General features: G+C 47.4%; 1 protein-coding gene across 1 annotated transcript in view; it reads right to left on the bottom strand.

Annotated features, from left to right (window-relative positions):
* Positions 1-10,392, bottom strand: part of pappaa (pregnancy-associated plasma protein A, pappalysin 1a) — a 209,025-nt gene extending 198,633 nt beyond the window's left edge. Inside the window, exons 1-2 of the mRNA XM_076283455.1 lie at positions 9,999-10,392; positions 1,795-2,896 (exon numbers count right to left, since the gene is read on the bottom strand). Of these exons, the coding sequence (XP_076139570.1) occupies positions 1,795-2,896; positions 9,999-10,392 (1,496 nt within the window). The remainder of the gene's footprint in view (positions 1-1,794; positions 2,897-9,998) is intronic.
* Between the last annotated feature and the right edge of the window lie 5,914 nt (positions 10,393-16,306).

The following is a 16,306-nucleotide window of genomic DNA, read 5'->3' as shown; positions in this document are numbered from 1 at the left end:
GTGTGCAGCCGTGGCCTACTGGTGTGTGTGTGTGTGTGTGTGTGTGTGTGTGTGTGTGTGTGTGCAGCCGTGGCCCACTGGTGTGTGCGTGTGTGTGTGTGTGTGTGTGTGTGCAGCCGTGGCCTACTGGTGTGTGTGTGTGTGTGTGTGTGTGTGCAGCCGTGGCCTACTGGTGTGTGTGTGTGTGTGTGTGTGTGTGTGTGTGTGTGTGTGTGTTTGTGTGTGTGTGTGCAGCCGTGGCCTACTGGTGTGTGTGTGTGTGTGTGTGTGTGCAGCCGTGGCCTACTGGTGTGTGTGTGTGTGTGTGTGTGTGTGTGTGTGCAGCCGTGGCCTACTGTGTGTGTGTGTGTGTGTGTGTGTGTGTGTGTGTGTGTGTGTGTGTGTGTGTGTGTGTGTGTGTGTGTGTGTGTGTGTGTGTGTGTGTGTGTGTGTGTGTGTGTGTGTGTGTGTGTGTGTGTGTGTGTGTGTGTGTGTGTGTGTGCAGCCATGGCCTACTGGTTAGCGCTTTGGACTTGTAACTGGAGAGTTGCCGGTTCGAACCCCGACCAGTAGGCACGGCTGAAGTGCCCTTGAGCAAGGCACCTAACCCCTCACTGCACCCCGAGCGCCGCTGTTGTTGCAGGCAGCTCACTGCGCCGGGATTAGTGTGTGCTTCACCTCACTGTGTGTTCACTGTGTGCTGAGTGTGTTTCACTAATTCACGGATTGGGATGAGACGACGCTGGCGTGAGCCTGGAGCCTAAATGAGACGACGCTGCCGTGAGCTGTATTTACCTTTTCAGACTATCTGGGGAACAGTTGGCTCTCCACTCCATTTGTCCTCCACACCAAAAGGGAGCAAAACAAGAGGACGAGGAAAGTTAGCGGCGTCCATCCAAACCCGAAAAGGCACATTATGCTGCCACAATAAGCTTTAAAAGATTTCACATGGAGGGCTGTTAGGAATTAAGGGGTGAAAGAAGTGAGTCCAGCACTCCCAACGCCTCAGGGCAGAATGCTGGAGAGCCGCATGGACCCACTCAGCACTGCACTCCTGGGAAAAAGATCAGGGCCATATCAGGGCCACTTCAGGGCCATATCAGGGCCACCTCAGCACTGCACTCCTGGGAAAAAGATCAGGGCCATATCAGGGCCACTTCAGGGCCATATCAGGGCCATATCAGGGCCACCTCAGCACTGCACTCCTGGGAAAAAGATCAGGGCCATATCAGGGCCACTTCAGGCCCTATCAGGGCCACCTCAGCACTGCACTCCTGCATGTTATCGCAGGACATAATATGTGTTTTAAAGCATGTTATTGCAGGACATAATCTGTGTGTTTTAAAGCATGTTAACGCAGGACATAATCTGTGTGTTTTAAAGCATGTTATTGCAGGACATAATCTGTGTGTTTTAAAGCATGTTAACGCAGGACATAATCTGTGTGTTTTAAAGCATGTTATTGCAGGACATAATCTGTGTGTTTTAAAGCATGTTATTGCAGGACATAATCTGTGTGTTTTAAAGCATGTTATTGCAGGACATAATCTGTGTTTTAAAGTACTGCAGTCAAACAGAAACCCGGAGAAGTCTGGACATCTTACTGCAGGACAGAGAGTGTGAGTGTGTGTCTGGACATCTTCCTGCAGGACAGAGTGTGTGTGTGTGTGTGTGTGTGTGTGGACATCTTACTGCAGAACAGAGTGTGTGTGTGTGTCTGGACATCTTACTGCAGGATAGAGAAAGTGTGTGTGTGTCTGGACATCTTACAGCAGGACAGAGAGAGTGTGTGTGTGTGTGTGTGTGGGCATTTACCTGTGTGGTGAGGCTGGGTTGAAGCAGGTTTTGGTGACGTCAGTGACGTTGGGGTTGCAGCAGTCTCCACCATCGTAGAAGTACTGCAGCAGGCCTGTTGAGCTGTCCCGATTGCACTCCGGGTCGCACTTCCCATCGCCCAGCTTCTGCTGCGGACAGTCGCTCCTCTGGGACCGGCAGTCGCCGGCGTCAAAGCCGGTCAGTGTGTGGTTGCACTCCAAGTCGCACTCCTCGTCGCCAACCTTGCTGATGTCGCAGTTGGCCAGTACGAGGCGGTGGCGTAGTGAGGAGTTGGTCACGTTCAGCACGCTCAGCTCCCAGGTGATGTTGTACAGGCTGAACGCCTCGTTCAGGTGCTGGTGCTGCAGGTGAATCTGCTGGTCGGTGACGGTGGGTTTGCGGCGATTGTCGTCGTAGATGTTGACCACGCGGTATCGCACCACCTTCGGGCGCCGGAAAGTCCAGAAGCGGTTGTAGTTGGTCGCCACCTCTACGTTGTCACACACCATCTGGCCACAATTTGTTGGCTCAAGCGTAGTGTCCAGCGAGCCCCCGCCTGTGCCCCCTATCCCAGCCCGGGGACCCTCGTCAGGCCGTGGGAGACTGCCGTCCTTCACCGACAGCCACTTCCGCCTGACGTGCTCGAAATTCTCCCGGATGACCAGGTGCGCCAGGTCATCGGCCACGTCCGGTCGGGCATGCATGTCTCTGCTGATGTCCTTCTGCGAGCGCGCGGAGCGCCACAGGCTGATCTGCTCCACTGCGCCCCGGTAGTTGTGGTTCAGCGCGTTCCCCCCCACCATCAGGACCTTGCACTTCTTGGTGAGGGGGCTGAAGACGTCGCCGGACTGCTCCTGACTGACCGCCACCTGGGCGCCGTTGACCAGCAGCTTCATGTAGAGGCCGTCGTAGGTGACCGCCACGTGCGCCCAGTGGTTGGGCATGTAGCGGCCGTTGCCATGGATGGAGGTTACCTTGTGGGCGCGGTCGGTCTTCAGGGAGAAGAAGAAGCGTGGGTCACGGTTGCCCTGTTCACTGACCGCCTTGATGCCCAGGAGCCAACCGCGATCGCTGGACGCATAGAAACATTTATCAAACAGTCCTGTAGAGAGAAAAAAAACAGACAAGAAACATCAAAGTTAGTGTTGTTACAAGATACACAAAATACACAAATCAAACTAACAAACATTAAAAACAGACCAAAAATATGTGATTAAATGTTGTATCATGAGGTAATAGGGCCGGATTGCTGTAAATGGAGTAAGCATAGTCCTGGACTAAAAGCACTTAGTCCATGTGTGCTAAACCGGCCAACAGAATAAAGCAGCTCTACAAGACCAGACCGGGAAAAGTTTCCGTAAAAAAAGTTGTAATTACGATATTGCAACAGACCGCAGTACAGAACACAGTGAGCTGTTACGATATTGCAACAGCCCTGAAGCACAGAACACAGCGGGCCTTTCCAGGCTTGGTGCTTCTCTGCCCAGACTCTGCCCAGTGCAACAGATCAGAGCATCTCCTCCGCAGTCTCCACAACCACCAGTCTCTTAAATGCTTCTGTGGAGGGGAAATCTCTGACCAAAAACCACAGATCGTCTTCCTCCTACTTTAACTCCAGTCCAGCTTATCACTGGCACCCAAACATCCTCCGTTTAAATGGTCATTGCCCATGTTTACAAGTGTTGAGGGGAAAACAAGCAGAGCAAAGAATGTTAAAAAAGGCGTAATTGTGTCTGTGGTTCTCCAAATGCACGGGAGTCATTAACTTATCCTCTGTGTGTGTGTGTGTGTGTGTGTGTGTGTGTGTGTGTGGGAGTCATTAACTTATCCTCTGTGTGTGTGTGTGTGTGTGTGGGAGTCATTAACTTATCCTGTTGACATAGAGAGCTGTGGACTACCACATTTGTTTGGTCCACTTGAACATTTGCTGCAAAATGGAGGGTGATGAAGCAAGTACAGCATTTTCCCTCAGAAGCTGTAATATGCTACAGGCACCAAAACAGCCCGCTCCTGTTTCACTCGTAAAGCACACAGCTCAGGTAATTGGTTTATCCTTGAGGGGGGAGTTTTCTTAAGTCCTTCACACACAGGAGTGTGTGCATGTGTGTGTGTGTGTGAGAGAGTACATATTCTCAAATATGCTAGCATTCAGCTCCAGGTGCATTGATGTAAAAAAAGAGCATTTGAGGTGCTCATGTTTGTGTCATGCATGTGAGCAGGAGTCAGAGGAAGCTTGAGAAAGCCAGTCTATTGCCTTTGAGTACGCGTGGCACGCATGTACAAACATGACGGAGTACGCGTGGCACGCATGTACAAACATGACGGAGTAGCCAGTCACCAGGGCATCATTATCCCACTAAGCCACTTCCAGAGGAACACATTACAACCTCTAAACCAGAAAAAACACATTACAACCTCCAACATTACAACCTCCAAACTATGAGCAAGTCCTGACTCCCTCTCTTCTCCTCTCCTCTCATCCCCCTTTTCTTCCCTTCCTTCCACTCCACTTTCCTACTCTCTCCTCTCCTCTTCTCCCCTCTCATCTCCTCTCCTCTTCTCCCCTCTCATCATCTCCTCTTCTTCCCTTCCTTCCACTCCACTTTCCTACTCTCTCCTCTCATCTCCTCCTCTCTCCTCCTCTCATCTTCTCCTCTTTCCTCTCTCCCCTCCTTTCCTCCTCTCTCCTTTTCCCTCATAGCTCTAATGCCAAAACCTTTAAAGGAAACTGCATAGCAGAAGATTCCTTCAATCCTTAACTTGCCTGCTGTGAATGGATGGTACAGTCAATACCTGCATAAGCCTTTGGCTGGATTGTTAAACTAAACACACACCCACACACACACACAAACACACACACTTTTGGCTCTTGACACCATTACACACTATTTAGTTTAGACACACACGGCTGTGAGATGTTTCTCTGTTTTCTTTCTAATGTGTTACTAAATGGCTTGAAGGCGCTTCTCCCCAGGTCAGACACCAGAGCCTGGGCAGGGTGCAGTGGTACTGGGGCACTCTGATGGCCTTGGCTGGGGCGCATTACAGGCTTCCACGCACCTGGAGGAAAAGCCTGCTGTCGATCAGCCAGCTGAAAGGTGTGCTTAAAGGCCTACGGGGCTCACTATGTAAACAGCTGTCATAATTCTGCCATGCTCAATTTAACACATTACATTTTTCCAGGCCTAGCCTATACTGCCTTTGTTGGACAAGCACACAAACACACACACACACACACGGGTATTTTGATATGCAAAGTTAAGTTAAAGTAGTTTTAGCACGTCACTGGGTGTCGCTGTAGCACTGCCACCCACTTCCACAGCTACAACGTAGCAATGTGCAGTCAGAGATGCTAGCTACAACGTAGCAATGTGCAGTGCAGAGATGCTAGCTACAACGTAGCAATGTGCAGTCTGAGGTGCTAGCTACAACGTAGCAATGTGCAGTGCAGAGATGCTAGCTACAACGTAGCAATGTGCAGTCAGAGGTGTTAGCTACAACGTAGCAATGTGCAGTGCAGAGGTGTTAGCTACAACGTAGCAATGTGCAGTCAGAGGTGTTAGCTACAACGTAATGTGCAGTGCAGAGATGCTAGCTACAACGTAGCAATGTGCAGTGCAGAGGTGTTAGCTACAACGTAGCAATGTGCAGTGCAGAGATGCTAGTAGACAGCAGGCCTGAGCCCAAACAGCAAGAGGCTGCAGACCACTGTTGACTTACTGCAGAGATATCTGGCAGTTCACTGGCGTTTTGCTCATCGATTTGCCAGCGATGTACTGGCAGATTACAAACGCCCCACCAATTGGCCACTTGTGGTCAAAATACTTATTTATTTATACCTCTTCATTCATTTTAATTACAGTTTATGTTATTTTCTTAACAATTCATTGCAAGTTAAACGAAAGAGGATGGTGGTCTGACAGCAAATGAGAACTGTCACGCCACCAATGATAGCCAACCAAAAGCCTCCGACGGTCCAATATCTGCAAATGTTTTTGCCAACTGGGCAGAGAGAGTGGGCCACAGATACGTCCACAACAGCCATGACTCTTGTGTGACTTCTCCCTGGTTCAAAGGCAACGTCAACTTGCAACTCTCCCATTTGTCATCTGTCAAGGAGGAAGAAAAAAAGGCACTCCAAAGCACTCTGACGGAAAGCAGAACTGGAACAAGCGAGTCAAGCCTTCAGGTTCACGTTTACTCTACCCCAGCACCAGATGAGAACTCAGCTGGGCAGAGCGAGCGCGCAAGGACACTAGCACAGCACAATTTGCACTTGAAGTATCACCTGGAACAGTGGAATTTTCCACAGATTCCAGCACTGTTCCCAAGCCCTCCAGTGAACTAAACCAATGCAAACAACTCAGAGGAGTCTGAGAAGGCCTGGCCTGAGAAGGCCCGGCCTTTTTTCAATAGACTTACACTAGACAATACAAAACATTGTAGCAATGTTTTTTTCTTCCATCTATACTTTGACCTATAATTGTTGTATCAAAACTGTTTCTTATAAATGTTCACGACTGTACTCTTTCATGACTACAATGTGGTTCCTTGTGACACTAGTCTATTTTAAGCACCAGTCGAGTGCTTAAACTTTGGATTTGGTTAAAGAAAAGAAAAAATCCAACATATACAAGTGTTCAAAAAGTCACACAAGTGTAGGAGATGAATTAAGAAATAGCATGACTCCTGCACCCTCACCATGATGAGACAAATCTAAAAGATGCACTCTTATGCAAGAATACTGGATGACCCCGAGCCTAGGGCCTGCATGGGCGAGACGCTGGATGCCTAGGGCCTGCATGGGTGACGGACGCGCTGGATGACCCCGAGCCTGGGGCCTGCATGGGCGACGTGCTGATGCAGCGCCCGTTGGTGTCTAATCGGTGAGATCTGCTTGCGTGTCCGTTGCTTATCGCCATATCTGCCATGGGAAAAGAGATCTCTGTCCCCGGGGCCCGGGCAGCTTCAGCTGCTGTTGTTTGTTCTTAAAAAGGCCGTTTCACATGTGATGACCTCTGTGGGGCCAAAAGAGAGTTTTATAGGTCATGTCGAGCATGCAAGGTCTTCGACGGGACAGACTGGATTTAGACTCTCTCTCTTTCTCTCTCTCTCTATATATATCATTTGGCTTGAGATCTTATTGGTCTTGTGTGTGTTACCTATATAGTCAATAAGGAAATGACATCAGCATCCTCACATGTTGGTAATGGTCTGATTTTCTAAGCCACGGTCTGCTTTCCAGTAGTCTCATTGGTCTCCCAACAGAGACACATCCCCATAACACAGAGATGGCTCCTCATAGACGACAGATGTCTTCCTTTGTCCCCGTGTCTGTGTTACATCAGGTCCCATGAACACAACATCTACGTCAGTCTCATTCATCTCCTCTAGATGAGACACATATAGTTCTGGAGTATGTTATGCAAGAAGACAATCTGGAGCAAGGCAGCAGTGTGATCATCTGCCATTTGGCAGCAGAGTCTGGAGCTAATCTAGTGAAGCATGTTTTGAGTGGCTCTTAACCCGTAGATTCCAGAGGGATCAGGGCTGGCTCAAGTCATAGTTACAGACATCAGGGACACATGTACCAGACCAGACCTATACGCCTGAGTGGCAGCGGCCATTGGCAATTGCTATTAGCCTATCAAGATAATTATTATTAATTCAACTGCTATTAGCCCATCACGATAATTATTATTAGTTCAACAAGGTGTGCTGCACTCACAAAGACACTTGAGGTAAACGATCCTGAACCTTCATCTGCAAAGGATCCATCTACTCTTAGGGTATGGGGACACTTGGGTGAAATATTACAGCCTGCAACTGAAGCATCCCAATAGCTGTCACTAACTCAAAGAGTGAAAACCTTTAATGAGGAGTTACCATGCCAAGCACCTCCCTCTGTTTACCTTCGACGGGAATACAATTTGACTAGGCTGGCAAAGATGACTGTTTCTTTGACGTGATAAATCAGTGGTCAATGTGTTATTGGTCTGACTAATCCTCGTTTAACCAATACATTGCATCAGGCCCTGCCTTTGGCATTGAAAAATGCTGTTTAGACTGAAAGGGGAAACGAAATTTACCAAGACTGAGTACAAGCATGTGTGTTTGTCAAACATGAAGATATCCTGATTCCTCAGGCAACCACTTTGTTCCTTTTGAGCGATTTCAGCCAGTGACTTGTAAACAGAGGGCTAAATGGTCCCATGGCTGGCACCCTGTCTCTTGTTCATTATGAACTAGAAAGATGATACCCTCAAAGAAAACAACAGCACAGACCACGATAACAGCCATCAAAACAATAACAAGCATGTGAGCAGCTGGAGAAAACAGCACTGCTCTCTGTCAAAACAACAGGATGGGACAGCCTTATGTCTCCATCCTCGGACTCAGGAGTTGGATTTAACAGATTAGGCACTATAATATTTGCTCGACAGCACTTTCCTCCGCTGTCCCGTGAGATATCAAGAATGCAAGTCTTAGAGGATGGTTGGTTTAATAGTGAAACAGAGGCAAGCACTTCAGCGAATTAGATCCTCGGTATTGTGTAACAATTCAAAAGGAAAACGGAAAGCCTGAAAATACCCACGATTGGATTAATAACTTTGAACCCCTCCGAATACCCTCTTGTGTGTGATCGATGACGACAGCTTATGCTCCTTTCCTACGTTATGCTAATGACTTTGGTCGGGCTGGCTGGCCGCTGGAGACATCGTTCAATACCGATGATGTCATTCCCACGCACAAAACTGCTGACAAATATCTGAAACAAAGTCGCCCCTGGCTGGTTTCCTATTGCACAGCCCGACTCCAAACGCCAGTAGCAGAAGGCTGCGCTTGTTAGTGTTTCACACACTGAATGTGGTGTGTGTAACACACACTGTATCTTCACGCAAACAAGCCTAGTTTTGTGACTGCTACGCTCTCTGTTGGCAGTGTAGGGAATCATAGTCGATTCGAGTCACTTTCACCCAAGACTGGACCACAGGATGAAATCAGAATAAAAGCTGAGACCGGACCATAGGTTGAAATGATAGGAATAAAAGCTGCTTCATTTCATTCCGTGACTGTTCTGTATGTTCCCTTCTCACTCAACATATTAGCCGTCCTTGGCGCGGGTCCAAAATAATTGCGGGTCATTGATCTATTTCTCTACTTTAGAGTAATGTGTAGCCTCGGTGGCCTGGGAAAAATAAAATACACTACTGCCTATTTTGGGGAGATGTTCAGGGATTTCTGCCGTTTTAGTTGCAGGCGAAGAGGAGTTCAGAGAGGATATGAGCAACTGTGTGCTCTCGAGCGGGAGGCGGGACAGCCTCATATAACTCCGACGTAAACACATCCAAAAAATGGAGCAAAAAACTGTACGTGGTGGGAGGAAAACCCTGGAAAACTACTCTGGCACTGTAACTCCAGCCAGTTCATAGCATTTTACCGTAGAGAAGCTGAGCCGCGCGTATCGTGCACTGTGCCTATGAATGAACAGCATAGTTTTTTACGCATAGGCAACCTGCTTTACGAAATGGAGATTCATGCTAGTAATCATTCTCTACGGATGTGTTGTGGCGCATTGTGTTTTTAATCTATACCCAAGCAAAAACTAATCGGAATTGACTCGGCAAACTTAGTGTTCTACAATGACTCTACTTTTAAACATTTGGAGAGGCCGTAGACCAATTCGACACATGGATAGCCTATGCTTGACATACCAAGGGCTATTACTAGCCTAACATTAAGCGAACTGTTTTGTGAAATGTCCTGATTTTCACCCCCTTTTTAATGACAGGTCTGTTTTTTTGGAAGATGTGTGTCCCACTGGTCGCTTACCTACCCCAAAACATGAAGCACCTTTAATTACAACCTAGCCAGTACGAGTGTGTAGACTACTATTCGCAACATTACGTCATTAAGCTACTGTGGTAGACTTGAATAGCTTACACTGATATAAACTAGCCTACTGAAACACCCAACTCAACTATTCAATACAGGCTCATTGTTAACAGATCAAAGTCACCTTAAAAGTTGTTTTTTTGTTTTCGTTTTTAACTTTCTTTCCACATTGCAAGAAAAGAAAGGCACGCATACACTCTCGTCCCTTTTACAATGGCATGGTCAGTGGCGCGCCAGCCCACCGCCGCGAGGTCCTCTCATTCAATCAATTCAAGTGTTAATAGGGAAAGTGTTTCCGATGGTATTACCTGCAATTACTGTGGGCGATCGCTGACCTCCTTCGGGTTTGACCCACATCTCGAAAGTAAAATTTCCCCGCGGTATCTCCACTCCTGGCTTAAGTCGTAGTTGGTCTCCCCTCCCGGTAAAATAAACTGCCTTTCCCCGACCTGAGGAGCTCTCCTCAGCCTGGGAGGAGCGACGCCGCTGGCGAGGCAACCGCCGATCCAAGCCGGGCAAGGAGCGTTTGCCCCGGGGCAGCCGTGTGGCACAAGCCCCCGGGAAGGTCGCTCTGGCGTCTTTCATCCGCACCAACTCCCTCTTGGATCTCCCCTTTCTCCAGACTGTCCCGCACTCTGATCCAAAGCACAAGATGAGGATGACAAGGCAGGGGAGCCAGGGAAGAAAACTCCAAACTTTCATTTTTTTTTCGGGAGAAGAGGTGATAAATAAAAAATAGAAAGGGGGAGGGGAATGATAAATGTATGAAATACAATACGTGCTGTCACAGTGTTCTTCTTTAAAAGTCCTTCCCTTGGATTTTTACAAGTGCTTGTCAAGACGGAGATTGGAGATAAACAAACCCATGAAGCGATGCTGTTATTTTCCCTCTTATAATGGTAAGCCACGACCCCCTTCTCACCCCTTCTTTAAGCAAAAGTGAGTCTTCAGCTGAGATTGAAGGGTAACGGATAGTTGATTCATGTATGTGTTCCACGTTGCCCTTTGGAAGAGTCTCTGAGCCACGGGATGACTAATAAACTAATCAATCAGTGTGGGGGGTTCGGAATAGTGCCCCCTCATCCCCCCCGGAATTTCAAAAATGAATTTATTTGCAGGAGCCCCGTTGTCCGCCAAGCTCCAAACGCACCTTTCGCCCTCCCTTATCCCACTCGTAAAACAGTATGAAAAAGATCACATATTAAATGCAAAAGGCGCGTCAAAATGAACCGATCAGTCATATTTGTCAAAATGATTTAGGAGGTATTTCTCTTAACTTGCTGATGATATTCAAAAGTTGAAATGCACAAAATTATCTTGCAAGGCGAACGAGGGTTGCCGCACTCAGCATCGCGGATCCTCATTGATTTGCCTGGAGCAGACGACACTTGGAGAGAGGGAGAGAGAGAGAGCCAAGTCTGGACGCTCGCAGCCTTTCACAGCCGTTTCTGAGTGAGCCTTCCACAGGCGCTTGCAGACAGCCCATGTTTCGACCGGAGCAGCAGTCGCTTTTTTTTCCTTCTTCTTCTTCTTTGCTGAAGTGGGAAGTCACAGGTAAGAGCGGACGGAAACAGCATTTCTCCTGCCCCTGTGTTGGGATGGTGTTTACGGAGTTTGAAAGGAGTGCTCGTGTCCCTCTAGCGGCTACAATTCAAACAATCTCATTCATTTGAACGTTTTCACATGGTTTCAGCAGATCAATCTGAAACACAGATGGTTAAATCTGCTCCAACCCTCCACTGAGACAGGCTTTTATAGCACGCGCACCACAGGAAGAGCATACAACAAACGTTGTATTTGATGTCTAGCTTGGCCTGTGTGTGCTGAAAGTAAAGTTGTACAACACTTATAAACAATTTAATGAACATGTTAATAGCCTATTTACTAATTTAATTTCATCTTTTAGATCTGCCTTTCTAAAACTCTGTTTTATGTAAGACAACTCATTAGAAGGAAACAATGCAGTTAACCTTAAAAAACAGACACATAATATTCTCTCTCTCTCACACACACTCACAAAAACTAACAAGCATCTAAGGGTCAGCACCTAGCACAAGTAAAGAGCCAGACACACACACACTCGGGAATGTGTAGTATTTGCAATAAAGTCAAATAAAATGCCATTGACTACTCTTTCCCACACCCGCCAGCCCTCTGCCAGGAATGCCAAGGAATCCTTTGTCCTGGCCTTGTTTGGTGTAAACGAACACTTGGGCAGCTCAAACTTGCCACCTACCATAAAGTATGTGTGTGTGTGTGTGTGATTGGGGGGGGGGGGGGGGGTGACCAATGTTAAATATTTGCTTCACTCCTCATACTTTTCTATGACTGAGAAACAGTCCTCAGGGTCCCTTTTGTGTGTGGGGTGGGTGTGGCCAGTAGTCCTCTGCAGTCATGAAGGGCTGACTGCAAGTGGACCACTAAATGTGAACTACTAGACCTTGTTGGGCTTCGGGGACTAAAATATACACTTCACTACAGCCTACACACACACACACACTCTCTCTCATGCGCACAGAGAGACACAGATGTGACTCAGCCAACTCTTCACCTGTGACACAACCACCAACTAGCATTTACCCACTGCTGTGCTCACACCTCAAACCCAAGCAGGAAAGAGTCCCCGTGGAAAATGCTAGCCTAGCTGCTAACATTAGCCTAGCTGAAGAGTCCCCGGGGAAAATGCAAGCCTAGCTGCTAACATTAGCCTAGCTGAAGAGTCCCCGGGGAAAATGCTAGCCTAGCTGCTAACATTAGCCTAGCTGAAGAGTCCCCGGGGAAAATGCTAGCCTAGCTGCTAACGTTAGCCTAGCTGAAAGGTCCGATGGGAAAACACTAGCCTAGCTGCTAACGTTAGCCTAGCTGAAGAGTCCCAGGGGAAATGCTAGACTAGCTGCTAACGTTAGCCTAGCTGAAGAGTCCCAGGGGAAATGCTAGCCTAGCTGTAGACATCATTATAAAGACAGAGAGGTTACAGCTCATTCTGGGCTGGGTTGGGCCTGCGTCCCAAGGATTCACTCAAGACCAGGACCGAGGCAGCAGGTTTCGCCTCCAGAACACCCCCACCCCCCCTGTTGCATAAGAAATGCATAAAGCACTGAATTAATGTATAATGTACCGGCAGTATGATTAACCTTGATCTGATTACCTAAATGCAAAACACAGGTCAAACAGCGGAACTATTGATACGATGACATAAGCAACATTGTCCACGGCGGCTTTGTTGAAAAAGTGCCATAACTCCTCGTGTGGTTTCCTGTGAAGCCCAGAGTGAGCGACCAATGCACTGAGATTACGTGGTAACCAGATCATCCCATCTTAACCTTTGACATGAGGCAACATACACTTCAGTTTTCCAGGAATTCCAATAGCACAATACTTTTCATTTCATGGGAGATGCTGTCCATTGTCTGGCGAGTTAAGAAAATATTTGAAACTGTAACCTAAACTGTTATTCAACTACTTTTTACACACTTTCCAGATAATTTGCAAGTGATCTGGCTTCAATCAACATGTGTTGGATAGTTGTTGTATATACCACAACCGTTTGCGTGTCATCTGAGTTCATTCAAGGTCACAGACCAACGCAGGGACCGTTACAATAACGAGAGCTTCTAAACACGGCTAACTTTCACTGCACGCCAAACGCAGCCAAGCTTTGTTCCGCACTCGTTGGCTTGTTGCTACAGCGCCAGATTAGAGCTTAATTCTCGTAACGACTGGGACAATCTGCTGTGGGCTGGACTGATTGCGAGAGAGAGACAAATAAGGGTCCATGCCACGGCACTGAGCGGACAGTGGAGGCGGACACACAAACATGCCATGCGTCCAGTGAAGAAGAGCGCACACACACACACACACACACACACACGCACAAACATGCCATGCGTCCAGTGAAGAAGAGCACACACACACACACACACACAAACATGCCATGCGTCCAGTGAAGAAGAGCGCACACACACACACACACACACACACACACACACACACAAACATGCCATGCGTCCAGTGAAGAAGAGCGCACACACACACACACACACACACACACACACACACGCACAAACATGCCATGCGTCCAGTGAAGAAGAGCACACACACACACACACACACGCACAAACATGCCATGCGTCCAGTGAAGAAGAGCACACACACACACACACACACACACACACGCACAAACATGCCATGCGTCCAGTGAAGAAGAGCACACACACACACACACACACACGCACAAACATGCCATGCGTCCAGTGAAGAAGAGCACACACACACACACACACACACACACGCACAAACATGCCATGCGTCCAGTGAAGAAGAGCACACACACACACACACACACACGCACAAACATGCCATGCGTCCAGTGAAGAAGAGCACACACACACACACACACACACACACACACACGCACAAACATGCCATGCGTCCAGTGAAGAAGAGCACACACACACACACACACACACACACACAAACATGCCATGCGTCCAGTGAAGAAGAGCGCAGCATGGTAATCCCGACCGCTGTGCCACGTCATTGCAGGCAGTGAATGAATTTTGATTGACTCAAAGTCAAAGAGAAAAACACACTTTAATCCATTAATGCACTCGGCCTAAGCTCTCTCTTTGGTGGCACTTAAGTGCAAACCTAAATGCTCGGTCCACATTTTTGAGGATGATCCAGCACTGAGGGGGAAAAAAAACACATGTACACGACATGGAAAATCTGATTTGGACCAAACGCCGGCTCCCCATGTGATGTTAGTGGGGAGAAAAATAGGGGTATCTGTAAAGAAATATTAAGCCAGAATATGAATTGCTGGCAATCCCGAAAGTAACATGTGCACAGACATCGGATCCTGCACCAGAGGTGCCCCGGATCCCAGCCAGATGGGAGCCAGATGTCAGCATCAAGTTGCTATGCGGGTGGTGGCTGGCCATGGACAGTGTGAGTGTATCCTTTTTAGAATAGTAGAGTTAGGGTGGCCCATTAAAGGCTTTGTGAAATATAATCCCAACTCCACCTACAAACCAGAACACCAGGACAGTTTGCGGTGACCACTGTGTGGATTATAATCCCAATTCCACCTACAAACCAGCACACCAGGGCAGTACTTGATGACCAGCGTGTGGATTATAATCCCAATTCCACCTACAAACCAGCACACCTGGGCAGCACTTGATGACCAGCATGACCCATCATGCATAGTCCCTGTGATGCCGCATTAGTGGCCTACACATGAAGAGATGCAAGAGTAGATAGATAGATACTTTATTGATCCCAAGGGGAGGATGCAAGAGTAGATAGATAGATAGACACTTTATTCATCCCCAGGGGAGGATGCAAGAGTAGATAGATACTTTATTGATCCCCAGGGGAATCAAAGAGTAAAACATTCATCTCCCTTGAGGAGTGTGCGTGTTTCAACTCTTAGATCTGCCAGGGCCAAAATAAAGTACACACACACACTCTTTTGTTTTAGCCAAACAATCAATATCTGGCAACCCAGCTAATTACTTTAATTCAGGGAATAAAGAGAAAAGACAGACGGAAGAAAGGGACCTTGTGATGAGAGTTTAGATATTACAAATCAAATGTCAGTTTAGAGCAAGAGTAAAAGATGTTTCTTTTAATCTCTCCTCTGGGTCACCTCAAATCTGCACATCCACGGTAATGACCCAACTGTGCGGTCCACACATCCACAGTAATGACCCAACAGTGCGGTCCGCACATCCACAGTAATGACCCAACAGTGCGGTCCGCACATCCACAGTAATGACCCAACAGTGCGGTCCTACTTCTCTGTCTTTGTGCTGCTGGAGAACACCAAGCATTTAGCTTCTTCCTGCCACAAGCAATGACTAATATCAAAGAGTATAGAAGTAACAAGAGGCGAAACTCAATAGAATGCTCCATTGCAACAAACGCCCCCATAACCCAGCTGCAGCTCCACCATCTTGGACTGAACGCAACACAACTGTCATAGAGGTTCCAATTCAAAAGTGGTTAAAGAGCTGAATAGTTTACTAGTTTTTAATATTTCTATAGCCTAAACTAAAACGGCGTGTTGAATAATACACAACAAAATAATGCTTATTGATCCGTTTCTAATTAATTAGACTTTTTATAACAAAATAAAGCTAATAACAAAATAAAGCTAATTCAATTCAAGCTAATTAATTCAATGACTAGCCTAATTCGGAACCAGCTTTAATGCTCGTGGTAGCGTATAGTTAACCATGCAGTTGCATATGTGGTAAATTAAATTAGCCTATTTAATGCTTTGAATGCAGCCCTGGAGTGGCTATTGGGAGCTTCGGGAGGATTCCCGGTGGGCCGTTAACTTTTTGTGCCAGTCTGAATGTCGTGAGCTTATAAAGATATTGTTTCTGAAGTTCATTTGCTGCGCCCTCGCGGCACTTCAGCAGCCTACATGTAGAATGGTCGCAGCCCCTTACTCACAGTTTCCCCAAATATTAACAAAGTAGCACTCACAAAAAGTATTCGGAAGTCGCAACTATATTTGTAACAATTAAGGGGAGTTTATGAGCGGTCCCTCCTCCAATGGTATGGCCCTAACGAACTCCAGGGTCAGGTGACACACAGTAATTAA

This window comes from Alosa pseudoharengus, unplaced genomic scaffold (genome assembly GCF_046254945.1).
Source record: "Alosa pseudoharengus isolate Yale_2024_CS ecotype anadromous, Long Island Sound unplaced genomic scaffold, YU_APseudo_1.1 YU_APseudo_1.1_scf_14, whole genome shotgun sequence".
Classification (NCBI taxonomy): Eukaryota; Metazoa; Chordata; class Actinopteri; order Clupeiformes; family Clupeidae; genus Alosa; species Alosa pseudoharengus.
Note: the sequence above shows the minus strand (reverse complement) of the source record. Positions and strands in the feature narration are given on the sequence as shown.